At 47.6% G+C, this 27,791-nt stretch overlaps 1 protein-coding gene across 1 annotated transcript in view; it reads right to left on the reverse strand.

Annotated features, from left to right (window-relative positions):
- LOC112219051 (reelin-like) overlaps positions 1-27,791 on the reverse strand; it is a 307,323-nt gene that overhangs the window by 83,172 nt on the left and 196,360 nt on the right. The window contains exons 7-18 of the mRNA XM_042301851.1: positions 24,988-25,084; positions 23,228-23,279; positions 18,007-18,112; positions 16,923-17,163; positions 16,385-16,536; positions 8,959-9,110; positions 7,850-7,965; positions 5,810-6,018; positions 5,402-5,530; positions 1,182-1,291; positions 913-979; positions 135-239 (exon numbers count right to left, since the gene is read on the reverse strand). Of these exons, the coding sequence (XP_042157785.1) occupies positions 135-239; positions 913-979; positions 1,182-1,291; positions 5,402-5,530; positions 5,810-6,018; positions 7,850-7,965; positions 8,959-9,110; positions 16,385-16,536; positions 16,923-17,163; positions 18,007-18,112; positions 23,228-23,279; positions 24,988-25,084 (1,536 nt within the window). The remainder of the gene's footprint in view (positions 1-134; positions 240-912; positions 980-1,181; positions 1,292-5,401; positions 5,531-5,809; positions 6,019-7,849; positions 7,966-8,958; positions 9,111-16,384; positions 16,537-16,922; positions 17,164-18,006; positions 18,113-23,227; positions 23,280-24,987; positions 25,085-27,791) is intronic.

Below are 27,791 nucleotides of genomic sequence, written 5' to 3' on the forward strand. Positions count from 1 at the left end.
AGGCGGAGAGAAAGAGATCTGTTTAGAAGGGCCAATCAGCTGGCACTACAGAGAGTAAAGAAACATAGAGTGCTCTACTGATGCCCAAACCCCAAAGAGCAGACACAACAGCTTAACATCAAACGCATGTGTACCTGTGATAGGAGGAGAGTCTGGGACTGGAGAAGCCCTCTGACAGGAAGGCAGGGAAGGTCTGGGAGGCCAGCTCACAGGATGGACCACTAAACCCTGGGTCACACCTGCAGGAAGAGATGAGGGGAAGAGAGGGAGGATGGAGGGGGAAAACAAGGAGGGAGAGAGGAGGGGAGGAAGACAAGGGAGAGGGGAGAGGAGAGGAAGGGAGAGAGAGGGCATGGGGGAGGAGGACAGGGGGAGGAGGGGAGGAAGAGGAGGGAGAGGGGAGAGGAAGGGAGGGAGTGGGAGAGAGGGCATGGGGGAGGAGGACAGGGGGAGGAAGAGGAGGAAGAGGAGGGAGAGGGGAGAGCGAGGAGGGGGAGTGGGGAGGAGATGGAGAGGGGGAGACAGAGGGAGAGAGAGAACGAGAGTGGGAGAGAGAGAGGGAGAGAGAGAGGGGGGAGACAGAGAGAGAGAGAGAGAGCGAAACAGAGAGAGATAGAGAGAGACAGAGAGTGAGGGCGAGAGAGAGAGAGATGAGAGAGAGAGAGACAGAGAAAGAGAGAGCAAGAGAGAGAGAGAGAGGAGAGAGAGAGAGAGAAAGAGAGACAGAGAGAGAGAGAGAGAGAGAGAGAGAAAGGTACCCATATATCCAGGACATTTATTATCATAATGTAATAGTAGAAATACAAGGATTTGATCGCAGCAAGGCATTTGATGAATGAGCGTTATTGAGAATGAGAATAATTAAATTCAAGATATGACATCGTTAATTCTTTCATTAAGATCTGCTCTTACTTGCAGCCGGTACGGGAGCAGTGTCCTCTTCCAGAACAGAAACGAAGGCAGGATGGACCGATGTACACTGGACAGATACACAGACAACAGAGAGATTAGTCAATTAAATACTCAGACCCCAAAAAAACAATACTTTTGGAAAGACAGGAATTTGATTCTCTTTTGTATTTTTAGTAAGTGAATATCTGAGGGGAATTCAACCAACAAACTTAATGTCCCACGATCTTATGAGAATTACAGGACCAACAGTGTGTGTATAAGGTTCCCACCATTGTCTATGGCCCACATGTTGCCAGCTCCCATGCCACCCTGTCTCCAACGAAACTGGGTGTTCTCAGTCAGGGCAGCGTTGGGTAAGGGGATGGAGATCCTCGTCCAGCTGGAGATAGAGACACAGAGGGACATGCCAACAGTCAGACAGTACACTCTTAGACAAAAAGGGTTCCTGAAAGGGTTCTTTTGCAGAGTTCTTTTGCAGAGGGATAGGGTTCTACCTAGAACAGTTTTGATCAGAAGAACCCTTTTTGGAAGGCAAAGGGTTCTACCTAGAACTTTTAACATCCTAAGAATTGTTTCTGGAGGAAAAGGTTCTTGGGCGATTTTTTGGAAGACAAGAAGGGTTTTTACATTGAACCATATATAATATTTCCCAGCATGCTCTATTGAAGGGAGATTTTCCAGAATTGTTTGTTTTACTGTAATGTTTTTGTTTTGCATGTACATTTATTGGTTAATACATTTTATACTACACAAAGACAAATAACAGAGAGGTTTTTTAAACTAATCCAATCAGTTGGATCTATTGCACCTGTTACTGAGATGGCGGTTCCAGTTCAGATGATTGAGGTTGTCTCAATATTCAATCTTCCCCTACCCTGCAAAATCATCATGAATCCAGGTCTCGTGTGATTAACAACTCCACTTGTTGGATATCTTCACTCTGGCTGGATTCCAATAGGAATTACACATCACGTTGCAAACCAGCATTACGTGACTTGCAGGCCTAATGTGGCCCCTAAACCAGTAGTTTCCTAACACCACTGTGTCAGGGTATATAACTAGGTCCTCAAAGAAAGGTCACATGATATATGTATTATCATACGTTCCTTTTGTGTTGTGGGTTTGTGTGTATTTCAGGAAAATGGCTTCCTGGATTCCCCTAAAGCAGCTGATTGGTCGGTCCATCACTAATCGGCGCTCTGACCCCGCCCTCTCGTCAGGGGGTACAGCTGTCTGCAATTACCGACTCCTTCTGCAGCTTGAAAAGCCAGCGTTCCTTTGTTAGGAAAGAGCTTCTTTGTATGTGCTGTGTTGGTTGTGGGTCTGATTAATTTGTTGTGAAGGATTTTGTAGCCGCTCCTGCTGAGGTATGTGTCTGCCAAAATGACTGTGTATGTGATTATTGAAATGGTTCCCTTTAAGTTAGTAATTATTCTGTTTTTGTTCCCAGGGGGGGAGGGGGGGAAGGCACCTTGAGAGTGCTTAGGCAAGAGACCTGCGGGCATACATATACAGTTGAAGTTTACGTACACTCGTTTTCCAACCACTCCACAAATGTCTTGTTTAACAAATGATAGTTTTGGCAAATCGGTTAGGACATCTACTTTGCATGACACAAGTAATTTTTTCCAACAATTGTTTACAGACTTATAATTCACTGTATCACAATTCCAGTGGGTCAGAAGTTTACATACACTAAGTTGACTGTGCCTTTAAACAGCTTGGAAAATTCTAGAAAATGATGGCATTAGAAGATTCTGATAGGCTAATATCAAACTCCAGAAAATGATGTCATGGCTTTAGAAGCTTCTGATAGGCTAATTGACATCATTTGAGTCAATTGGAGGTGTACCTGTATGTATTTCAAGGCCTACCTTCAAACTCAGTGCCTCTTTGCTTGACGTCATGGGAAAATGAAAAGAAATCAGCCAAGACCTCAGAAAAATAATTGTGGACCTCCACAAGTCTGGTTCATCCTTGGGAGCAATTTCCAAACTCCTGAAGGTACCACGTTCATCTGTACAAACAATAGTACGCAAGTATAAACACCATGGGACCACGCAGCCATCATACTGCTCAGGAAGGAGACGCACTTTGTCGCCTAGAGATGAACGTACTTCGGTGTGAAAAGTGCAAATCAATCCCAGAACAACAAAGAACCCTGGAAAGATGCTGGAGGAAACGGGTACAAAAGTATCTATATCGACATAACCTGAAAGGCCGCTCAGTAAGGAAGATGCCACTGCTCCAAAACCGCCATAAAGACTACAGTTCGCAACCGCACATGGGGACTCAGATCGTAATTTCTGGAGAAATGTCCTCTGGTCTGATAAAACAAAAATTGAACTATTTGGCCATAATGACCATCATTATGTTTGAGGAAAAAGGGGGAGGCTTGCAAGCCTAAGAACACCATCCCAACGTGAAGCACGGGGGTGGCAGCATCATGTTGTGGGGGTGCTTTGCTGCAGGAGGGACTGGTGCACTTCACAAAATAGATGGCATCATGAGAAGGAAAATTGTGGATGTATTGAAACAACATCTCGAGACCTCAGTCAGGAAGTTAAAGTTTGGTTGCAAATGGGTCTTCCAAATGAACGACAATCACCCCAAGCATACTTCCAAAGTTGTGGCAAAATGGCTTAAGGACAGCAAAGTCAAGGTATTGGAGTGGCCATCACAAAGTCCTGGCCTCAATCCTATAGAAAATGTGTGGGCAGAACTGAAAAAGTGTGTGCGAGAAAGGAGGCCTACAAACCTGACTCAGTTACACCAGCTCTGTCAGGAGGAATGGGCCCAAATTCACCCAACTTATTGTGGAAAGCTACCCGAAACGTTTGACCCAAGTTAAACAATTTTAAGGCAATGCTGCTAATTGAGTGTATATAAACTTCTGAACCAGTGGGAATGTGATGAAAGAAATAAAAGCTTAAATAAATCATTGTCTCTACTATTATTCTGACATTTTCACGTTCTTAATAAATTGGTGATCTTAACTGACCTAAAACAGGGAATTATTACTGTGATTGAATGTCAGGAATTGTGACAAACTAAGATTAAATGTATTTGGCTAAGGTGTCTGTAAACATAAGTTAAACTGTACCCGTAGCATGCACTCTATGTATTTGGTTAGCCCGCCATGTGGCATTAAGGTTAGGTAAGTAGTGGGTAGGTAGGAGAGGGGGCTCTTAACTTTTACTTTCTTTGCTTTGGTTCCGTCCAGCTCCTTTTCCCCACAATTACCGTGTGAAGGAAATAAATTCCCTGTAAACGGTAATATTCTCTGCCTCTGTAATCCTTACCCGCACCTCCAGTCCCATACCTCTATACCTCCAGTCCCATACCTCTATACCTCCAGTCCCATACCTCTTTACCTACAGTCCCATACCTCTATACCTACAGTCCCATACCTCTTTACCTACAGTCCCATACCTCTTTACCTACAGTCACATACCTCTTTACCTACAGTCACATACCTCTTTACCTACAGTCACATACCTCTTTACCTACAGTCACATACCTCTATACCTCTACCTACAGTCACATACCTCTATACCTCTACCTACAGTCACATACCTCTATACCTCTACCTACAGTCACATACCTCTATACCTCCACCTACAGTCACATACCTCTATACCTACAGTCACATACCTCTTTTCCTCCACAGGGAGTTGAGTGTAGCAGGGTGTTGTGTTCCCCCTTCCAAGAGGCGTACGTAACATCATCAAATAATAACGTTTTAAAGGCTGGTAGAACCGGGTTCTCAGTGGAACCGTTCAGAGGGTTCTCGGTGGAACCCTCTGCAAAGGGTTCTGCCCAGCACCAAAAAGGTTTAACCTATCGGGACAAACCGATGAACCCTGTATGGTTCAACTTAGCAACTTTCTAAAAGTGCATATCCAGGAAAACACTAAACACATGTGAACACACACACACGTAAACACACACACACGTAAACACACACACACGTAAACACACACGTAAACACACACGTAAACACACACGTAAACACACACGTAAACACACACACACACACACGTACACACGTACACACACGTACACACACGTACACACACGTACACACACGTACACACACGTACACACACGTAAACACACACACACACGTACACACACACACACGTAAACCCACACACACACGTAAACCCACACACACACACGTAAACCCACACACACACACACACACACACACAAACCCACACACACGTAAACACACACACACACGTAAACCCACACACACACACACACACACACACACACACGTAAACCCACACACACGTAAACACACACACACACGTAAACACACACACACACACGTAAACACACACACACACACACGTAAACACACACACACACACGTAAACACACACACACACACGTAAACCCACACACGTAAACCCACACACGTAAACACACACACACACACACACACGTAAACCCACACACGTAAACACACACACATCCCTACCCGCTGTAGTTATCAGAGGAGTAGATGGTGCTATGTGGTAGGTGAGGTCCAGCACACAAGTCTGGGAGACACTCTGTGTGGAGCAGGGACCAGGAACGACCGTGATTGGTGGAAAACTCCAGATTGACACTAACAAAGAGGAAGACACATTTTTATTCCACCATACAACACATTGTAACAAAAGGGGAAGAACTGTCAGTATTGCAAAAAATATATTAATATGAAATGTGTGCTATTAGCAAATAAATGTATTGATTGTTTTGCATTGTGCTGGCTGTTGAGTGCAACAGTGCAGAAGGTGCATTGTGCTGGCTGTTGAGTGCAACAGTGCAGAAGGTGCATTGTGCTGGCTGCAGAAGGTGCATTGTGCTGGCTGCTGAGTGCAACAGTGCAGAAGGTGCATTGTACCTGTTGGCAGGCTGGTAGGATCCACAGCCCAGGTTGATGGAGAACTGGGCCACGTGGGTGTGTGTGGCAGGCAGAACAGGCAGCAGCTGCATGAAGTCTACGGCCCAGACATGACGGTTGGCACCACCGTGTGCCCGTTGCTCCAGACAGAACTGGGTGACAGGGGTCTGAAGGTCTGGAGGTAGGGCTACTGATACTACAGATGGACTCTAGGGGAAGAGGGAGGAGAGGGAGGAGAAGACGGAGAGGGGAGGAGAAGACGGAGAGGGAGGAGAAGACGGAGAGGGAGGAGAGGGAGGAGAAGACGGAGAGGGAGGAGAAGACGGAGAGGGAGGAGAAGACGGAGAGGGAGGAGAAGAGGGAGGAGGAGAAGACGGAGATGGAGAGGGAGGAGACGGAGATGGAGAGGGAGGAGGACGGGGAGGAGAAGACGGATGTGGGGGGTGGAGGAGAAGACGGATGGGGGGAGGAGAAGACGGATGGGGGGGAGGATGGGGAGGAGAAGACGGGAGGAGAAGACGGGGGGAGGATGGGGAGGAGAAGACGGGTGGAGAAGACGGGGGGGGAAGGAGAGAAGACGGGGGAGGAGAAGAGGGGGGGGAGAGGAAGGAGGAGAGGAAGGGGGAGGGAGGGGAGGAGGGGAGGGGGAGGGAGAGGAAGGAGGAGAGGGGGAGGGGGAGGGGAGGAGGGGGAGAGGGGGAGGAGAGGGGGAGGGGGAGGGAGGAGAGGAGGGAGGAGAGGGGGTGGAGGGGGGGATGGGGGAGGGGGAGGAAGGAAGGAGGAGAGGGGGGGAGGGAGGGAGAGGGGAGGGGAGGAAGGAAGGTAGAGGGGAGGAGAAGACGGGGGGGGGAAGACGGAGGATGGGGAGGAGAAGACGGGGGGGGGATGGGGGGAGAAGACGGAGGGAGGGAGGAGGTAGGGGGGAGAAGACGGAGGGGGGGATGGGGAGAAGAAGACGTAGGGGGAGGAAGGTAGAGGGGAGGAAGGTAGAGGGGAGAAGACGGGGGGGGAGGAGGAGAGGGGGAGAGAAGACGGAGGGGGGGGAGGGGAGAAGAAGACGGATGGGGAGGAGGATGGGGAGGAGAAGACGGAGGGGGAGGAGGTAGAAGACGGGGGGGGAGAAGACGGAGGGGGGATGGGGAGGAGAAGACGGGGGGGGGAGAGGAGAAGACGGGGGGGGAGGGGAGGTAGAGGGGGGAGGAGACGGGGGGGGAAGACGGGGGGAAGACGGGGGAAGAGGGGGGAGGATGGGGAGGAGGGGGGGGGAGGGGAGGAAGGAAGGAGGGGGGAGGATGGAGGGGGAGGAGAGGGAGAGGAAGGGGAAGGAGGAGGGGGAGGAAGGGGGGGAGGAAGGTAGAGGGGGAGAAGACGGAGGGGGAGGAAGGTAGAGGGGGAGGAGAAGACGGAGGGGGGGATGGGGAGAAGAAGACGGATGGGGGAGAAGACGGAGGGGGAAGGTAGGGGGAGGAGAAGGGAGGGGGGAGAAGACGGGGGGGGAGGAGAAGACGGGGGGAGGAGAAGACGGGGGGGAGAAAGACGGGGGGGGAGAAAGACGGGGGGGGAGGATGGGGAGGAGAAGACGGGGGGGATGGGGAGGAAGGAAGAGAGAGGGGGAGGATGGAGGGGGAGGAGAGGGAGAGGAAGGAAGAGAGGAGGGAGAGGAAGGAAGAGAGGAGGGGAGGAAGGAAGAAGAGAGGGGGGGGAAGGAAGGAGGAGAGGGAGGGAGAGAGGGGGAGGAAGGTAGAGGGGGAGAAGACAAAGGGTATAAAAGTAGAGGAGAATGGAGAGGGGTGAGGGAGGAGAGGAGGAGGAGGAGGAGGGGGAAAGAAGAGGAAACACAGAGGAATAACAGAGTTGGCTGGATAAACATATTTTATATTCTCCTAAACATCAACAGAACAGTTAGAGCTAGATCACATTATGGAGCAGGTCTGTAGAGGACAGAGCAGGTCTGTATAGTGTAGAGGACAGAGCAGGTCTGTGTGTATGGCAGATTGTCCAAAAGCACGTGGTCTCTCTCTGTGTGTGTTTTGGTCTCACCTTGTAGGAGGAGTATGGCAGGGTGTCTAACAGCACGTGGTCTCTCCTCCCCTCTGACCTCCCAAACAAGATGACATCATTCTCATGGGACTCTCCTGGGTCACACTCTCCTCCACCTGCAGGAAAACACGCAGACAGTCGGGAAAATGTTTGGTTGGAAAAAGACTAACAACTTTATAGGTATGAGAATACGCCTATTTCTCCATTGTGGCGGCAAGGTAGCCTAGTGGTTAGAGTGGAGGGGCGGCAGGTAGCCTAGTGGTTAGAGTGGAGGGGCGGCAGGTAGCCTAGTGGTTAGAGTGGAGGGGCGGCAGGGTAGCCTAGTGGTTAGAGTGGAGGGGCGGCAGGTAGCCTAGTGGTTAGAGTGGAGGGGCGGCAGGTAGCCTAGCGGTTAGAGTGGAGGGGCGGCAGGGTAGCCTAGCGGTTAGAGTGGAGGGGCGGCAGGGTAGCCTAGCGGTTAGAGTGGAGGGGCGGCAGCGTAGCCTAGCGGTTAGAGTGGAGGGGCGGCAGGGTAGCCTAGCGGTTAGAGTGGAGGGGCGGCAGGGTAGCCTAGCGGTTAGAGTGTTGGACTAGTAACCGGAAGGTTGCAAGATCGAATCTGACAAGGTACAGATCTGTCATTCTTCCCCTGAACAAGGCAGTTAACCCCACTGTTCCTAGACCTTGTCCCTCCCCTTCATCTGCACTGACTGAACTTATTGTCCAATATGGTAGAAGCGCGTCAGTGAATGTAAGGAGAGGGGAGAAGGTATTTTTAGACACGCGGGTAACTGTGTTGGCGGCAACCTTACCCATGGTGAAGTGGAAGCACCCGTGGGTAACGGTCTGTGTTGGTGGTTCTTACCCATGGTGAAGTGGAAGCACCCGTGGGTAGAGGTCTGTGTTGGTGGTTCTTACCCATGGTGAAGTGGAAGCACCCGTGGGTAGAGGTCTGTGTTGGTGGTTCTTACCCATGGTGAAGTGGAAGCACCCGTGGGTAGAGGTCTGTGTTGGTGGTTCTTACCCATGGTGAAGTGGAAGCACCCGTGGGTAGAGGTCTGTGTTGGTGGTTCTTACCCATGGTGAAGTGGAAGCACCCGTGGGTAGAGGTCTGTGTTGGTGGTTCTTACCCATGGTGAAGTGGAAGCGGATGTTTCCAAAGGAGGTGGTGTCCAGGTAAGGAGTACACATCTTCCTCTCTCCACCCCTCTCAAACACCAGGGCCAGGCCCGACTCTATCTCTCCACACTGGGTCCCATACACTGCTCCCTCGATGTCCCAGCTAAACACACAGGCACGCACACACACACACACACACACACACACACACATAGGCACACGCACACACACACAAACATAGGCCCGCATGCACACACACACACAAACATAGGCACGCATGCACACACACACACAAATAGAAAGATAGAGAGAGAGAAGGGTTATATTAGTACTGCAGTAAACTTTACACAGACAGAACAACGCCTCACTACAGACACTGAAAAAGTGCACTACATTATAACCAATGGACTCTGAAAGAGGCACCCGTTGAAAATAGTTAACAATCACCCTGGGTATCTCCTCTCCTCTCCTCTCCTCTCCTCTCCTCCCTCCTCCTCTCCTCTCCTCTCCTCTCCTCTCCTCTCCTCTCCTCTCCTCCTCTCCTCTCCTCTCCTCTCCTCTCCTCTCCTCTCCTCTCCTCTCCTCTCCTCTCCTCTCCTCTGTCAGGTATTATCCTTAGTATCCCTGTCACATCGACAGGGTTGTTGGGATGAGGCGCCTCTACAGGTGGTGACATAGAGAGCGAGGGGTTCTCCCTGCTTAGCCTACAAAACATGTCCTCATACACTACCTAATAGGTGTGAGATGTCATAGCATGCAATTACTGCCCATGTTAAGAACATAACTGAGAACTGGGGTTCTCCTCTCGTTAACATACTGACATACACAGAGAGCATGGGGCTTCCTTAATCACGTACTCATTTCGATCCTCCATAACTCTCCAAACCCTGCCTCTAATTATCTTCATCTCGCTCTCTCTCTGTGCTTCTCTCTCTCTCTTATCTCTATTTCTTTCTCTCTTTCTCTCTCTGTTTCTCTCTCTCTCCATGCTTCTCTCCATGCTTCTTTCCATCTCTCTCTCTCATCTAGCCACTCGGATTTTTGCCCATTCTTCAAGGCTAAACTGCTCCAGCTCCTTCAAGTTGGATGGGTTCCGCTGGTGTACAGCAATCTTTAAGTCATAACACAGATTCTCAATTGGATTGAGGTCTGGGCTTTGACTAGGCCATTCCAAGACATTTAAATGTTTCCCCTTAAACCACTCGAGTGTTGCTTTAGCAGTATGCTTAGGGTCATTGTCCTGCTGGAATGTGAACCTCCGTCCCAGTCTCAAATCTCTGGAAGACTGAAACAGGTTTCCCTAAAGAATTTCCCTGTATTTAGCGCCATCCATCATTCATTCAATTCTGACCAGTTTCCCACTCCCTGCAGATGAAAAACACCCACACAGCATGATGCTGCCACCACCATGCTTCACTGTGGGGATGGTGTTCTCGGGGTGATGAGAGGTGTTGGGGTTGCGCCAGATGTAGCGTTTTCCTTGATGACCAAAAAGCCCAATTTTAGTCTCATCTGACCAGAGTACCTTCTTCCATATGTTTGGGGAGTCTTCCACATGCATTTTGGTGAACACCAAATGTGTTTGCTTATTGTTTTGTTTAAGCAATGGCTTTTTTCTGGCCACTCTTCCGTAATGCTCAGCTCTGTGGAGTGTACGGCTTAAAGTGGTCCTATGGACAGATTCTCCAATCCCCACTGTGGAGCTTTGCAGCTCCTTCAGGGTTATCTTTGGTCTCTTTTTTTGCCTCTCTGATTAATGCCCTCCTTTCCTGGTCTGTGAGTTTTTGGGGGGCCCTCTCTTGGCAGGTTTGTTGTGGTGCCATATTCTTTCATTTTTTTTACAATGGATTTAGTGTTCTTCCGTTGGATGTTCAAAGTTTTCTATATATTTTTTATAATCCAACCCTGATCTGTACTTCTCCACAACTTTGTCCCTGACCTGTTTGGAGAGCTCCTTGGTCTTCATGGTGCCACTTGCTTGGTGGTGCCCCTTGCTTAGTGGTGTTGCAGACTCTGGGACCTTTCAGAACAGGTGTATATATACTGAGATCATGTGACACTTAGATGGCACACGGGTGGACTTTATTTAACTAATTATGAGACCTCTGAAGGTAATTGGTGGCACCAGATCTTATTTAGGGGCTTTATAGAAAAGGGGGTGAATACATACAGTATGCACGCACCACTTTTATATTTTGAATTTTTTGAAAAATGTAATTTTTTTCATTTCACTTTACCAATTTGGACTATTTTGTGTATGTCCATTACATGAAATCCAAATAAAAATCCATTTAACTTACAGGTTGTAATGCAACAAAATCGGACAAACGCCAAGGGGGATTAATACTTTTGCAAGGCACTGTAGCATGGGATATAGCTAGGGATACAGCTAAGGATTTTTTTATTTATTTTATTTCACCTTTATTTAACCAGGTAGGCTAGTTGAGAACAAGTTCTCATTTGCAACTGCGACCTGGCCAAGATAAAGCATAGCAGTGTGAACAGACAACACAGAGTTACACATGGAGTAAACAATAAACAAGTCAGTAACACAGTAGAAAAAAGAAAAAAGAGAGTCTATATACATTGTGTGCAAAAGGCATGAGGAGGTAGGCGAATAATTACAATTTAGCAGATTAACACTGGAGTGATAAATTATCAAATGGTTATGTGCAGGTAGAGATACTGTTGTGCAAAAGAGCAGAAAAGTAAATAAATAAAAACGGGATGAGGTAGGTAAATTGGGTGGGCTATTAGCTGCTCAGATAGCAGATGTTTAAAGTTGGTGAGGGCGATAAAAGTCTCCAACTTCAGCGATTTTTGCAATTCGTTCCAGTCACAGGCAGCAGAGAACTGGAAGGAAAGGCGGCCAAAGAGTTGTTGGCTTTAGGGATGGTCAGTGAGATACACCTGCTGGTGCGCGTGCTACGGGTGGGTGTTGCCTTCGTGACCAGTGAACTGAGATAAGGCGGAGCTTTACCTAGCATGGACTTGTAGATGACCTGGAGCTAGTGGGTCTGGCGACGAATATGTAGCGAGGACCAGCCGACTAGAGCAAACAGGTCGCAGTGGTGGGTGGTATAAGGTGCTTTAGTGACAAAACGGATGGCACTGTGATAAACTGCATCCAGTTTGCTGAGCCAAGAGGAAGGCATGACCAGCTGTTGAGAAATGCTTGTTGAAGTTATCATGAATTATCATGAATTTATCAGTGGTGACCGTATTACCTAGCCTCAGTGCAGTGGGCAGCTGGGAGGAGGTGCTATTGTTCTCCATGGACTTTACAGTGTCCCATAACTTTTTGGAGTTAGAGCTACAGGATGCAAATTTCTGCTTGAAAAAGCTGGCCTTTGCTTTCCTGACTGACTGCGTGTATTGGTTCCTGACTTCCCTGAACAGTTGCATATCGCGGGGACTATTCGATGCTATTGCAGTCCGCCACAGGATGTTTTTATGCTGGTCGAGGGCAGTCAGGTCTGGAGTGAACCAAGGGCTATATCTGTTCTTAGTTCTGCATTTTTTGAACGGAGCATGCTTATCTAAGATGGTGAGGAAGTGACTTTTAAAGAATGACCAGGCATCCTCAACTGACGGGATGAGGTCAATATCCTTCCAGGATACCTGGGCCAGGTCGATTAGAAAGGCCTGTTCGCAGAAGTGTTTTAGGGAGCGTTTGACAGTGATGAGGGGTGGTCGTTTGACCGCGGGCCCGTAGCGGATGCAGGCAATGAGGCAGTGATCGCTGAGATCCTGATTGAAGATAGCGGAGGTGTATTTGGAGGGCCAGTTGGTCAGGATAACGTCTATGAGGGTGCCATTGTTTACAGATTTAGGGTTGTACCTGGTGGGTTCCTTGATGATTTGTGTGAGATTGAGGGCATCTAGCTTAGATTGTAGGACTGCCGGGGTGTTAAGAATATCCCAGTTTAGGTCACCTAACAGAACTCTGAAGCTAGATGGGGGGGGCGATCAATTCACAAATGGTGTCCTGGGCACAGCTGGGAGCTGAGGGGGGTCGGTAGCAGGCGGCAACAGTGAGAGACTTATTTCTGGAGAGAGCAATTTTTAAAATGAGTAGTTCAAACTGTTTGGGTATGGACCTGGAAAGTATAACATTACTTTGCAGGCTATCTCTGCAGTAGACTGCAACTCCTCCCCCTTTGGCAGTTCTATCTTGACGGAAGATGTTATAGTTGGGTATGGAAATCTCTGAATTTTTGGTGGCCTTCCTGAGCCAGGATTCAGACACAGCAAGGACATCAGGGTTAGCAGAGTGTGCTAGAGCAGTGAGTAAAACAAACTTAGGGAGGAGGCTTCTGATGTTGACATGCATGAAACCAAGGCTTTTTCGATCACAGAAGTCAACAAATGAGGGTGCCTGGGGACATGCAGGGCCTGGGTTTACCTCCACATCACCCGCAGAACAGAGGAGGAGTAGTATGAGGGTGCGGCTAAAGGCTATCAAAACTGGTCGCCTGGAGCGTTGGGGACAAAGAATAAAAGGAGCAGATTTCTGGGCATGGTAGAATATATTTAGGGCATAATGCGCAGACAGGGGTATGGTGGGGTGCGGGTACAGCGGAGGTAAGCCCAGGCACTGGGTGATGATAAGAGAGGTTGTATCTCTGGACATGCTGGTTGTAATGGGTGAGGTCACCGCATGTGTGGGAGGTGGGGCAAAGGAGGTATCAGAGGTATGAAGAGTGGAACTAGGGGGTCCATTGTAAACTAAAACAATAACTAACCTGAACAACAGTATACAAGGCATATTGACATTTGAGAGAGACATACAACGAGGCATAAAGTAATCGCAGGTGTTGATTGGGAGAGCTAGCTAAAACAACAGGTGAGACAACAACAGCTAATCAGCTAACACAACAACAGCAGGTAAAATGGCGATGACTTGGCAGAGAGGGTTGGATTAACTACACACAGAGCCTGAGTTCACGGCTGGGGCCGACAGATAAAACATAAACAAACAGAATGGAGTACCGTGATTAATGGACAGTCCAGCAGGCATCAGCTATGTAGCCAAGTGATCAGTGTCCAGGGGGCATCAGCTATGTAGCCAAGTGATCATAGTGTCCAGCAGGCATCAGCTATGTAGCCAAGTGATCATAGTGTCCAGAGGGAAGCAGTAGATGGAACAGGGGAGCCGCCACTACGCTAGCACTCGGGTGACACGGCGTTTAAAGTTAGTAGCAAGGGGCTAGTAGGAGCGTCTGCTCCGACGGAGGCCGGTTGAAGGCACAGAGGATGGAGTATTCGTCAGCAGACCAGTCGTGGTGGTGCGGCGGGGGGCCGTGGCGACAGAGAATCCAAGCCAGATGGCGAAAGAGGTATTGTAGAATTTAGTTTGCTAGCCGGGAGATGCGCCTGGCTCACGGCTAACTGGTGCTAGCTTCGTGGCAGTGGCGTTAGCCACTATAGCCAATCGGTAGCAGCGGTGAACCGGTGGAGTATTGGGCTCTAGCCGTGTATGAGTGGGGTTCGGGTGAACAGCTGAGTAGGCCGGGAGGTGGGCCTCAGGGATAGCTTCGATACTGGATGCCACGGAGGGTGCAAACTAGCTGTGAGCTAGCAAGCTGCAAGCTGTGAGTGAAGATCAGAAGTAGTGGTCCAGGGATTACAGCAGGAATCCGGCGTTGTTGTGGAGAGAGAGTCCGATACTGGTAGACTGACGAGTATTATCCAGGATAAAAAACAGGGTTGGTATCTGTGCAGAAGGTAAAAGCCGCTAGCAGTGGCTAACAATGACTAATGAATAGCTTGTAGCTAATTAGCTGGTTAGCTTCTGGAGGTTCTAGAATGTGTTCTAAAGTTAATTTAAAAAAAAATTATAGCGATACCGTATCACATTGGGTGAGGCAGGTTACCAGAAGGTATAATCGAATTAAAAATCGAAAGGAGATTGAAAATAAAGTTGAAATATAAATACGAAAAATACAAAAATACACGTGACACGAACAAAACACGTCTTCACTGCTGCGCCATCTTGGATCAGGATACAGCTAGGGACATAGCTAGGGACATAGCTAGGGACATAGCTAGGGACATAACTAGGGATACAGCTAGGGATACAGCTAGGGATATAGCTAGGGATACAGCTAGGGATACAGCTAGGGATATAGCTAGGGACATAGCTAGGGATACAGCTAGGGATACAGCTAGGGATATAGCTAGGGACATAGCTAGGGATACAGCTAGGGATACAGCTAGGGATACAGCTAGGGATATAGCTAGGGACATAGCTAGGGATACAGCTAGGGATACAGATAGGGACATAGCTAGGGACATAGCTAGGGATACAGCTAGGGATACAGCTAGGGATACAGCTAGGGACATAGCTAGGGACATAGCTAGGGATACAGCTAGGGACATAGCTAGGGACATAGCTAGGGAGACAGCTAGGTATACAGCTAGGGACATAGCTAGGGATATAGCTAGGGATACAGCTAGGGATACAGCTAGGGACATAGCTAGGGATATAGCTAGGGATACAGCTAGGGATACAGCTAGGGACATAGCTAGGGACATAGCTAGGGATACAGCTAGGGATACAGCTAGGGACACAGCTAGGGACATAGCTAGGGACACAGCTAGGGACACAGCTAAGGATATAGTTAAGGATATAGTTAAGGATATATCTAAGGATATAGCTAGGGATATATCTAAGGATATATCTAAGGATACAGCTAGGGACATAGCTAGGGACATAGCTAAGGATATAGCTATGGATACTGCTAGGGATATAACTAGGGATATAGCAAGAGAGAGAAAGGACGTTGGGGAGGATGATGATGATCAAATCATTTCAAATCAAATGTTATTTGTCACATGTGCCGAATACAACAGCTGTAGACCTTACAGTGAAATGCCGAATACTACAGGTGTAGACCTTACAGTGAAATGCTGAATACAACAGGGGTAGTAGACCTTACAGTGAAATGCTGAATACTACAGGTGTAGACCTTACAGTGAAATGCTGAATACAACAGGTGTAGTAGACCTCACAGTGAAATGCTGAATACAACAGGTGTAGTAGACCTTACAGTGAAATGCTGAATACAATAGGTGTAGTAGACCTTACAGTGAAATGCTGAATACAACAGGTGTAGTAGACCTTACAGTGAAATGCTGAATACAACAGGTGTAGTAGACCTCACAGTGAAATGCTGAATACAACAGGTGAAATAGTGTAGAGACCTTACAGTGAAATGCTGAATACAACAGGTGTAGACCTTACAGTGAAATGCTGAATACAACAGGTGTAGTAGACCTCACAGTGAAATGCTGAATACAACAGGTGTAGTAGACCTCACAGTGAAATGCTGACTTACGAGCCCCTAACCAACAATGCAGTTTAAAAACAATACGGATGAGAATCAGAAATAAAAGTAACAGGTAATTAATGATGGCGAAGTCATTATGACTTACTTGGTGGGCGTGCTTTCAAAGTCCTCCTCCCAGTAGCTCCGCCCCTCCTCTCTGTGGAGGTCAATGTCTCGGGTGGAGGCGAAGGAGTGGCCCACACCCTCCTCGTTGTTGCCATGGAAATACAGGGCGTTGCCCTCTGATTGACAGGCATGCTGGGAAAGAACGAAGTCATGTGTCGGATACATTGAACTAAAACAGGATACAATATAACAGGGTTAAACCCTGTTACTGTACAGATGATTACAGTATAGAATATAACAAGGTCACAAAACATACGTTTTTCTCTGTGGTAAAAACTCCTGACCCTTGTTAAATCAAAATCAAATCAAATCAAATTTATTTGTCACATACACATGGTTAGCAGATATTAATGTGAGCGTAGTGAAATGCTTGTGCTTCTAGTTCCGACAATGCAGTAAGCTTGATGAGGGTAATGTGATTACCTTGGCAGTAACTCACCTAAAAACCTGGTTTGCAAACTGCCATTAAACCCTGAAGAAGAGGAAGAGGAAGAAGAGGAAGAAGAAGAATATGGTACCTTAACGGTGGCTCCAGGGAAGAAGAGCCAGTTGGCTGTGTCGGGGGGGTCCAGGTTATCCTCCATCAGTGGGGGTCTGTGAGCAGCATTGACCAGCAGTATGTTATCCAGGCCCCAGCACGACTCATAGCCCTCGGGCCCCCGGGGGGCCTCCTGGGACCACCGTACACGCACCCCATCCCTCTTGGAGCGCACCGGCAGAGGTAGGAGATGGACTACCGTACTGCTGTTAGTAGGAGCTCTGTGGGGTGGGGGGAAGGATAGAGTAAGTGTGTGTTGGTTGCTGGGGAGTTGTTTCTTTGTGTTTTTATACTAAAACAGAACATGAAATAAACACGGAGCTGGGAGTTAATGACAAGACATTATCATCAAGTTATGTCTCAACTTGGTAGTTAATGACCAGACATTATCATCAAGTTATGTCTCAACTTGGTAGTTAATGACCAGACATTATCATCAAGTTATGTCTCAACTTGGGAGTTAATGACCAGACATTATCATCAAGTTATGTCTCAACTTGGGAGTTAATGACCAGACATTATCATCAAGTTATGTCTCAACTTGGGAGTTAATGACCAGACATTATCATCAAGTTATGTCTCAACTTGGGAGTTAATGACCAGACATTATCATCAAGTTATGTCTCAACTTGGGAGTTAAGAATGGAGAGGGGAGGAGGAGGACATTAAGTCTCAACTTGGGAGTTAGGGGAGGAGGGGAGGAGGGGAGGGGGAAGGGTGGAGGGGAGGGGAAGGTGGAGAGAGAGAGATGGATGTCTGTGTGAGGAGGACAGCATGTAGAGAGAAAAGGAGAGAGTGAGAGAGAGGGAAGAAGAGATCAAGAGAGAGAGAAAACAAGAGAGAGAGAGAGAAAACAAGAGAAAGAGAGAGAGGGAAGAAGAGAGAGAGAAAGCAAGAGAAAGAGAGAGAGAGGGAAGAAGAGACAGAGAGAGAAAACGAGAGAGAGAGAGAAAACAAGAGAGAGCGAGAGAGAGAGAGAGAGGAAGGGGAGACAGATGTCAATGTTCAATAGGTATGGATGGAGGGAGGGAGAGAGAAAGGGATGATGGAAGAGAGAGAGAGACCGGATCTTCTCCAGGGTGATCCAGTCATCTGAGCCGTTATTCTTGTTTAGACTGAACGACACGATGATGCTGGGGTCGGAGTAACTGAACCGACAGGAGCCTGAACCTAGAGAGAGACACACACACACACACATTAACAGAGAGAGAGAGAGAGAGAGAGAGAGAGAGAGAGAGAGGGAGGGAGGGAGGGAGGGAGGGAGGGAGGGAGGGAGGGGAGGATAGTTAGCACAGTGATACTTCATGAGTGGACTCTGTGTATTAACACCATCGTGAGCATTAGAGAGGGGTTGCGATCAGGCAGAATGCAAAATAACACGTTGGCTGTTTCTGCATCAATTCAATTTCCCCAGACTCATCCTTCCTTTCTCCCCCATGACCAGGCCCAGCATTGTTGAAACCCTCCCTCTCTCCCTCTCTCTCTCCCTCACCTCCCTCACCTCCCTCCCTCCCTCCCAGCCATGTAGAAATTATCGTCTAAAGAGTGTCATGGTTTAAATGATCTGCTTAGCAGTCGGCTGTCCAGGCAAACATGCGGATAGAGAGAGGAGAAGTGGGGAGAGAAAAGGAGGAGAGGGGAGAGGAAACAAGAGGAGAAGAGGAGAGGAGAGGAGAAGAGGAGAGGGGACAAGAGAGGAGAGAAGAAGAGAGGAGAAGAGGAGAAGAGAAGAGAATAGGGGAGGAGGAGAGGAGAAGAGGGGACAAGAGAGGAGAGGGAGAGAAACAAGAGGAGAAGAGGAGAAGAGAAGAGGGGAGGGAGAAGAGGGAGGAGAAGAGAGGAGAAGAGAGAAGAGGAGAAGAGAAGAGGGGAGAGGAGAAGAGAGGAGAAGAGGAGAAGAGAAGAGGAGAGGAGGAGAAGAGGGGAGAGGAGAAGAGAGGAGAAAAGGGGAGAGGAGGGGAGAGGAGAAGAGAGGAGACGAGAGGAGAAGAGAAGAGGAGAGGAGAAGAGGGGAGAAAAGGGGAGAAGAGAGGAGGAGAGGAGAAGAGAGGAGAAGAGACGAGAATAGGGGAGGAGGAGAGGAGAAGAGGGGAGAAAAGGGGAGAAGAGAGGAGGAGAGGGGAGAGGAGAGGAGAAGAGAGGAGACGAGAGGAGAATAGGGGAGGAGGAGAGGAGAGAGCGGGACTGCTGATGCATGCTGTGAAGGCCCTACTTTAAAGGGAGAGTGGAGAAGGGAGGGGTGGAGGGATAGAGGTGCTAGAGTGCACCCCTCTTAGCTCATTGGGGAGAGAGGATAGAGGGGGTAAGATGTTAGAGGTCAGAGGTCACTAATGGAGAGAGCGGGCTAACCCCCCACCTCTCCCATTCTCCACAGGGCCTAACCTCCTGCATACACAGCACTGTGTGTTCCTTTCATATTTATGAGTACAAACAGGGCCATACAGACACACTGGTTTATTTCTCTGTGTGTTTGAGATGATTGAGAGGGAGATAAATACATAAAAGAGAATGAGAGAGAGAGAGAGGGACGGACGGACGGACGGACGGACGGAGGACGGAGGAGGGAGGGAGGGAGGGAGGGAGGGAGGGACGAAAGAAAGGAAGAAAGAAAGAGAGAGAGAAAGGGAGGGAGGGAGTACACTGCAGCCTGTTCTGCATCACAGATGTGTGATGGACATGAAAAATAAAATACAATGTGTCTAAAAACCATCTGCCACGGGCTGTTGGGTGGCTTTCCAGGTCCTACTAAATCATTCATTGCCATGATAGGAGAGAGAGAGGTAGGCAGGGAGGGAGTGGAGGAGAGGGAGAGAGGGAAGCAGGGAGGGGGTGGAGGAGAGGGAGAGAGAGAGGGAGGCAGGGAGGGAGGGAGGGAGGAGATAGGAGAGAGAGGGGGAGGCAGGGAGGGAGAGGAGAGGGAGGCAGGGAGGGAGGGAGAGAGACAGGGAGGGGGAGGAGGAGAGAGAGAGAGAGAGAGAGGGAGGGAGGGAGAGGAGGGAGGGAGGGAGAGAGGGGAGGCATGGAGGGAGGGAGGAGAGAAGGAGGCAGGGAGAGAGTGGAGGAAAGAGGGAGAGAGAGAGGGAGGCAGGGAGGGATTGGAGGAGAGAGGGAGAGAGAGAGATAGGGAGGGAGAGAGGGAGGCAGGGAGGGAGTGGATGAGAGGGAGGCAGGGAGGAGTCCAGGGAGGGGGTGGAGGAGAGGGAGAGAGGGAGAGAGAGAGGGAGGCAGGGAGGGGGTGGAGGAGAGAGAGAAAGGGAGGGAGGAGAGAGGGAGGGAGAGAGGGAGGCAGGAAGGCATGGAGGGAGGGATGAGAGGGAGAGAGGGAGGCAGGGAGGGGTGGAGGAAGAGGGAGGGAGATAGGGAGGGAGAGAGGGAAGGAGGCAGGGAGGGAGAGGAGAGGGAGAGAGGGAGGCAGGAGGGAGTCCAGGGAGGGGGTGGAGGAGAGAGGGAGGGAGAGAGATAGGGAGGGAGAGAGGAGGCAGGGAGGGAGTGGAGGAGAGGGAGGCAGGAGGGAGTCCAGGGAGGGGGTGGAGGAGAGGGAGAGAGGGAGAGAGAGAGGAGGCAGGGAGGGGGTGGAGGAGAGAGAGAAAGGGAGGGAGAGAGAGAGGGAGGGAGAGAGGGAGGCAGGGAGGCATGGAGGGAGTGGATGAGAGGGAGAGAGGGAGGCAGGGAGGGAGGCAGGAGGGGGTGGAGGAGAGAGGAGGGAGGGAGAGAGATAGGGAGGGAGAGAGAAGGAAGGGAGGGAGGGAGGGGAGGCAGGGAGGGAGAGGAGAGGGAGGCAGGGAGGGAGTCCAGGGAGGGGGTGGAGAGAGAGAGGGAGGAGAGAGGGAGGCAGGGAGGGGGTGGAGGAGAGAGGGGAGGCAGAGAGGAGGGAGGGAGAGGGGAGGCAGGGAGGCATGGAGTCCATGAGGAGGGGGAGGCAGGGAGGAGGCAGGGAGGGGGTGGAGAGAGAGAGGGGAGGGAGAGAGATAGGGAGGGAGAGAGAAGGGAGGGAGGGAGAGAGGGGAGGCAGGGAGGGAGTGGAGGAGAGGGAGGCAGGGAGGAGTCCAGGGAGGGGGTGGAGAGGGAGAGAGGGAGAGAGAGAGGGAGGCAGGGAGGGGGTGGAGGAGAGAGAGAAAGGGAGGGAGAGAGAGAGGGAGGGAGGCAGGAGGCATGGAGTGAGTGGATGAGAGGGAGAGAGGGAGGCAGGGAGGGAGGCAGGGAGGGGGTGGAGGAGAGAGAGAGGGAGGGAGAGAGATAGGGAGGGAGAGAGAAGGGAGGCAGGGAGGGAGTGGAGGAGAGGGAGAGAGGGAGGCAGGGAGGGAGGCAGGGAGGGGGTGGAGGAGAGAGAGAGAGGGAGGCAGGGAGGGGGTGGAGGAGAGGGAAAGAGGGAGAGAGAGAGGGAGGCAGGGAGGGGGTGGAGGAGAGGGAGAGAGGGAGAAAGAGGGAGTATGGTTTCCTCAATGAAATGATCAAATATACAGACAACAAATTCCAATTGGCTATACAAAAATATTTTTAACATCATCCTTAGCTCTGGCATCTTCCCCAATATTTGGCACCAAGGACTGATCACCCCAATCCACAAAAGTGGAGACAAATTTGACCCCAATAACTTCCGGGGGATATGCGTCAACAGCAACCTAGGGAAAATCCTCTGCTTTTTCTTTAACAGCAGACTCGTACATTTCCTCAGTGAAAACAACGTGCTGAGCAAATGTCAAATTGTCTTTAAACCATATTATCGTAGGACAGACCACGTATTCACCCTGCACACCCTAGTTGACAAACAGTCCTGGGCCCTGACAGTGGAAAGTGGTGTCGGGGAAATCTCAGTAAGACCAAAATTTCTTCCCGCTGTGGGGTGAGACAAGGATGCAGTGTTCCAAAAAGTCTGCAGGTCCAGAATCTTAAGTCAAATGTCTAGGACCACAAATACAAATTCCATCTAGACACCGTTGCCCTTGAGCACACAAAAAACTATACATACCTTGGCCTAAACATCAGCGCCACAGGTAACTTCCACAAATCTGTGAACGGTCTGAGACAAGGCAAGAAGGGCCTTCTTTGCCATCAAAAGTCTAATTTCAGTTAGAATCAGTTATAGAACTCATTGCCCTTCATGATTGTGAGGTCTGGGGTCCGCTCACCAACCAAGAATTCACAAAATGAGACAAACACCAAATTGAGACTCTGATATACAGAATTCTGCAAAAATATCCTCGTGTACAACGTAGAACACCAAATAACGCATGCAGAGCAGAATTAGGCCGATACCCGCTAATTATCAAAATCCAGAAAATAGCCTTTACATTCTACAACCACCTAAAAGGAAGTGATTCCCAAACCTTCCATAACAAAACCATCACCAACAGAGAGATGAACGTGGAGAAGAGTTGCCTAAGCAAGCAGGTTCTGGAAAGAATTAACAAAAAAACATAGCAAACTAGAATGCTATTTGGACCTAACAGAGAGTACACAGTGGCCGAACACAGTCTCAGGGAGCAAAGCCTTGCTATTGAGAAAGGCCGCCGTAGGCAGATCTGGCTCTCAAGAGAAGACAGGCTATGTGCACACTGTCTACAAAATGAGGTGGAAACTGAGCTGCACTTCCTAACCTCCTGCCCAATGTATGACCATATTAGAGACACATATTTCCCTCAGATTCCACAGATCGACAAAGAATTTGAAAACAAACCCAATTTTGATAAACTCCCATATCTACTGGGTGAAATTCCACAGTGTGCCATCACATCAGCAAGATGTGTGACTTGTTGCCACAAGAAAAGGGAAACCAGTGAAGAACAAACACCACTGTCAATACAACACATTTTATGTTTATTTATTTTCCCTTCTGTACTTTAACTATTTGTACATCGTTACAACACTGTATATATACATAATATGACATGTGTAATGTCTTTATTCTTTTGAAACTTCTGTATGTGTAATGTTTACTGTTCATTTGTTGTTTATTTCACTTTTGTATATTATCTATTCCACTTGCTTTGTCAATGATAATATATGTTTCCCATGCCAATAAAGCCCCTTGAATTGAATTGAGTGGAGGAGAGGGAGGGAGTGGAGGAGAGGGAGAGAGGATGACTATTGGGCTATACACACTGTGTGGTATTAACGAGAATGTCTAGATGTAAATATGACAACATGCTAAGTAAGAGCTCTTTGTTGTTTCAGGGTCTCCTTTAAACCATCAGTACGTAACTCTAGCCAGCATGATGTGTGGTACAACATGACCCATATTTGCCCAAGACAAGGAGTGCTAAGTAAGCTGTAAATAGTACTCACCGAGAGCAAACTGCAGGACGGAGGCTGTGCTGGTGTTGAGAGGAACGCTGATCTAGAAGGAGAAGAGATCATTGTCTGAATGTTTTTTTTAACGTGTGTTCGTCTGTGTATTTCTCTCGACTGAACTAGTGCAGCTGCATCAAAAGCTTGGAAGACTGACAGACAGACTGTAACGCTTCTTATAACAGAGAGTCAATGAAATCAAGACACACTAAAAAGCTGGCGGCAGGTAGCCTAGTGGTTAGAGTGGAGGGGCGGCAGGTAGCCTAGTGGTTAGAGTGGAGGGGCGGCAGGTAGGCAAGTGGTTAGAGCGTTGGGCCAGGAACTGAAATGGTTGCTGGATCAAATCTCTGAGCTGACAAAGGTACAAATCTGTCGTTCTGCCCCTGAACAGGCAGTTAACCCATTGTTCCTCCGGTAGGCTGTCATTATAAATAAGAATTTGTTCTTAACTTATTTGCAGAGTTAAATAAAGGTTAAATAAAATAAAAAAATATTATAAATACATCTACTGCATGGTTAATGGTTCTTCAGGGGTTGTGGATCAAGCATTGTTGTTGTGTGTGTTCAGGCATAAAAAAAAACTCCAATTAGCATGTTAAACAGACCATTTTAAAAATGCTTGCTATTTCCTGAGAGTGTGATGTAATGCTGGCTCATTTGCTGAGCTGGCCAATCAGCGCTCTACTCTCATGAATATTTTTTATTATCGGTATATACGCCCACACCATTCTGTTGTTGAGGTAAGCCCACCACATTCTGTTGTTGAGGTAAGCCCACCACATTCTGTTGTTGAGGTATGCCCACACCATTCTGTTGTTGAGGTATGCCCACACCCTTCTGTTGTTGAGGTATGCCCACACCATTCTGTTTTTGAGGTATGCCCACACCATTCTGTTGTTGAGGTAAGCCCACCACATTCTGTTGTTGAGGTATGCCCACCACATTCTGTTGTTGAGGTAAGCCCACCACATTCTGTTGTTGAGGTATGCCCACACCATTCTGTTGTTGAGGTAAGCCCACCACATTCTGTTGTTGAGGTAAGCCCACCACATTCTGTTGTTGAGGTAAGCCCACACCATTCTGTTGTTGAGGTAAGCCCACCACTGTTGTTGAGGTATTCTGTTGTTGAGGTAAGCCCACACCTTCTGTTGTTGACATTCTGTTGTTGAGGTATGCCCACACCATTCTGTTGTTGAGGTATGCCCATTCACCCACCATTCTGTTGTTGAGGTATCCTTCTGCCCACACCATTCTGTTGTTGAGGTAAGCCCACACCATTCTGTTGTTGAGGTATGCCCACATCCTTCTGTTGTTGAGGTAAGCCCACACCCTTCTGTTGTTGAGGTAAGCCCACACCATTCTGTTGTTGAGGTAAGCCCACACCATTCTGTTGTTGAGGTATGCCCACACCATTCTGTTGTTGAGGTAAGCCCACACCATTCTGTTGTTGAGGTAAGCCCACACCATTCTGTTGTTGAGTAAGCCCACACCATTCTGTTGTTGAGGTAAGCCCACACCATTCTGTTGTTGAGGTATGCCCACACCATTCTGTTGTTGAGGTAAGCCCACACCCTTCTGTTGTTGAGGTATGCCCACACCATTCTGTTGTTGAGGTATGCCCACACCATTCTGTTGTTGAGGTATGCCCACACCATTCTGTTGTTGAGGTATGCCCACACCATTCTGTTGTTGAGGTAACCTTTAATGTAAACACATTAAAGATTAAGGTATGTACGTGGTTGTACAGTTATAGTTACCAGCTCTCTCTCTCCGAAGGGTTCACAGAAGGTGACTGCTCTGCCGTGCATCAGGACCCCACACTGCTCTCCCACCTCACAGTTACTGCTCTCTGACCTGAGTGGAGGTGAGGGAGAGAGTTAGGTCTTATTTAGATCAAATCCGCAGATGCAATTAAAGACAATGTCAGTATTTACCGTACACTCTAAGAAAAAAAGGTGCTACCTAGAACCTAGAACGGTTCTTCAACTTTCCCAATAAGATAAGCCTTTGAAGAACCCTTTTCAGTTCCAGGTAGAACCCTTATGGTTTCTAGGTAGAATTATGCTGGGTTCCATGTAAAACCCTTTCCTAAAATAATTCTTCATGGAACACAAAAGAGTTCTACCTGGAACCAAAAAGGGTTCCCCTATGGGGACAGCCGCAGAACCCTTTCGTAGTGGCATGTACCTCGCTTTTTGTGACGTACATTAGAAGGCAGTGACAATTTATGCATGTTAAAAGTTTTCATGCAGTAAATCAACACAATCACCATCTGGATTCTGTTCCAACATCACGTGAAATACTATATACCTGGTACCTATATATTTGGTACCTATATACCTGGTACCTATATATTTGGTACCTATATACCTGGTACCTATATATTTGGAACCTATATATTTGGTGCCTATATATTTGGTACCTGTATATTTGGTACCTATTTACCTGGTACCTATATATTTGGTACCTATTTACCTGGTACCTATTTACCTGGTACCTATTTACCTGGTACCTATTTACCTGGTACCTATATATTTGTTACCTATACATTTGTTACCTATATATTTGTTACTGTCACGTTCTGACCATCGTTCGTATGTGTTTTCCTTGTTTTAGTGTTGGTCAGGACGTGAGCTGGGTGGGCATTCTATGTTGGATGTCTTGTTTGTCTATTTCTATGTCTGGCCTGATATGGTTCTCAATCAGAAGCAGGTGTTAGTCATTGTCTCTGATTGGGAACCATATTTAGGTAGCCTGGGTTTCACTGTGTGTTTGTGGGTGATTGTTCCTGTCTCTGTGTTAGTTATCACCAGATAGGCTGTATAGGTTTTCACGTTACGTTTGTTGTTTTTGTTTTGTTCGTGTTTCATCTTCATTAAAGATGTATCGAAATTACCACGCTGCATTTTGGTCCAACTCTCCTTCACCCGAAGAAAACCGTTACAGTTACCTATATATTTGTTACCTATAAATGTATTACCTATAAATGTATTACCTATATATTTGTTACCTATATATTTGTTACCTATAAATGTATTACCTATATATTTGTTAACTATATATTTGTTACCTATATATTTGTTACCTATAAATGTATTACCTATATATTTGTTACCTATATATTTGGTACCTATGAATGTAGTACCTATATATTTGTTACCTATATATTTGGTACCTATAAATGTATTACCTACATATTTGTTACCTGTATATTTGTTTCCTATATGCACTACCATTCAAAAGTTTGGGTTCTTGTTTTTGACAGAAAACATTTACCTATTTACCTGGTACCTATATATTTGGTACCTATATATTTGGTACCTATATATTTGGTACATATATATTTGGTACCTATTTACCTGGTACCTATATATTTGGTACATATATATTTGGTACCTATTTACCTGGTACCTGTATATTTGGTACCTATTTACCTGGAACCTATATATTTGTTACCTATAAATGTATTACCTATATATTTGTTACCTATATATTTGTTACCTATAAATGTATTACCTATATATTTGTTACCTATATATTTGTTACCTATAAATGTATTACCTATATATTTGTTACCTATAAATTTGTTACCTATAAATTTATTACCTATATATTTGGTACCTATAAATGTATTACCTATATATTTGTTACCTGTATATTTGTTTCCTATATACACTACCATTCAAAAGTTTGGATTCACTTAGAAATGTTCTTGTTTTTGACAGAAAAGCACATTTTTTGTCCATTAAAATAACATCAAAATGATCAGAAATACAGTGTAGACATTGTTAATGTTGTAAATGACTATTGTAGCTGGAAACTGCAGATTTTTAATGGAATACCTATATAGGCGTACAGCGGCCGACAGGAATGATGGTTGCTGATAATAGGCCTCTTGTCACGTTGGCATAATGGTTTCGGGAGACAGGCGAAGGAATGCGTAACAGGGTTTTTTATTTTACCCAAATTACGGCGTGCCGTGTAAAGGCACGGGGACGAAGACCAAACAAACACGTAACAAAAACACAGGGTTGAAACCCAAAACAAAAGAGGAGTACCTCGAATAAATAACACACAATGATTAACACTACGGGACTAGACCTGTAATCATCTACGCAATCCACAAGGGCACGAAAGTCCAAACACACAGCACAGGTACTCTCACGCACCAACAGACATGGTAACAATACTGGACAGCACCATGGTGAACAACAGACATGGTAACAATACTGGACAGCACCATGGTGAACAACAGACATGGTAACAATACTGGACAGCACCATGGTGAACAACAGACATGGTAACAATACTGGACAGCACCATGGTGACCAACAGACATGGTAACAATACTGGACAGCACCATGGTGAACAACAGACATGGTAACAATACTGGACAGCACCATGGTGAACAACAGACATGGTAACAATACTGGACAGCACCATGGTGAACAACAGACATGGTAACAATACTGGACAGCACCATGGTGAACAACAGACATGGTAACAATACTGGACAGCACCATGGTGAACAACAGACATGGTAACAATACTGGACAGCACC

The sequence above is a fragment of the Oncorhynchus tshawytscha genome, linkage group LG19 (assembly GCF_018296145.1).
Source record: "Oncorhynchus tshawytscha isolate Ot180627B linkage group LG19, Otsh_v2.0, whole genome shotgun sequence".
NCBI lineage: Eukaryota > Metazoa > Chordata > Actinopteri > Salmoniformes > Salmonidae > Oncorhynchus > Oncorhynchus tshawytscha.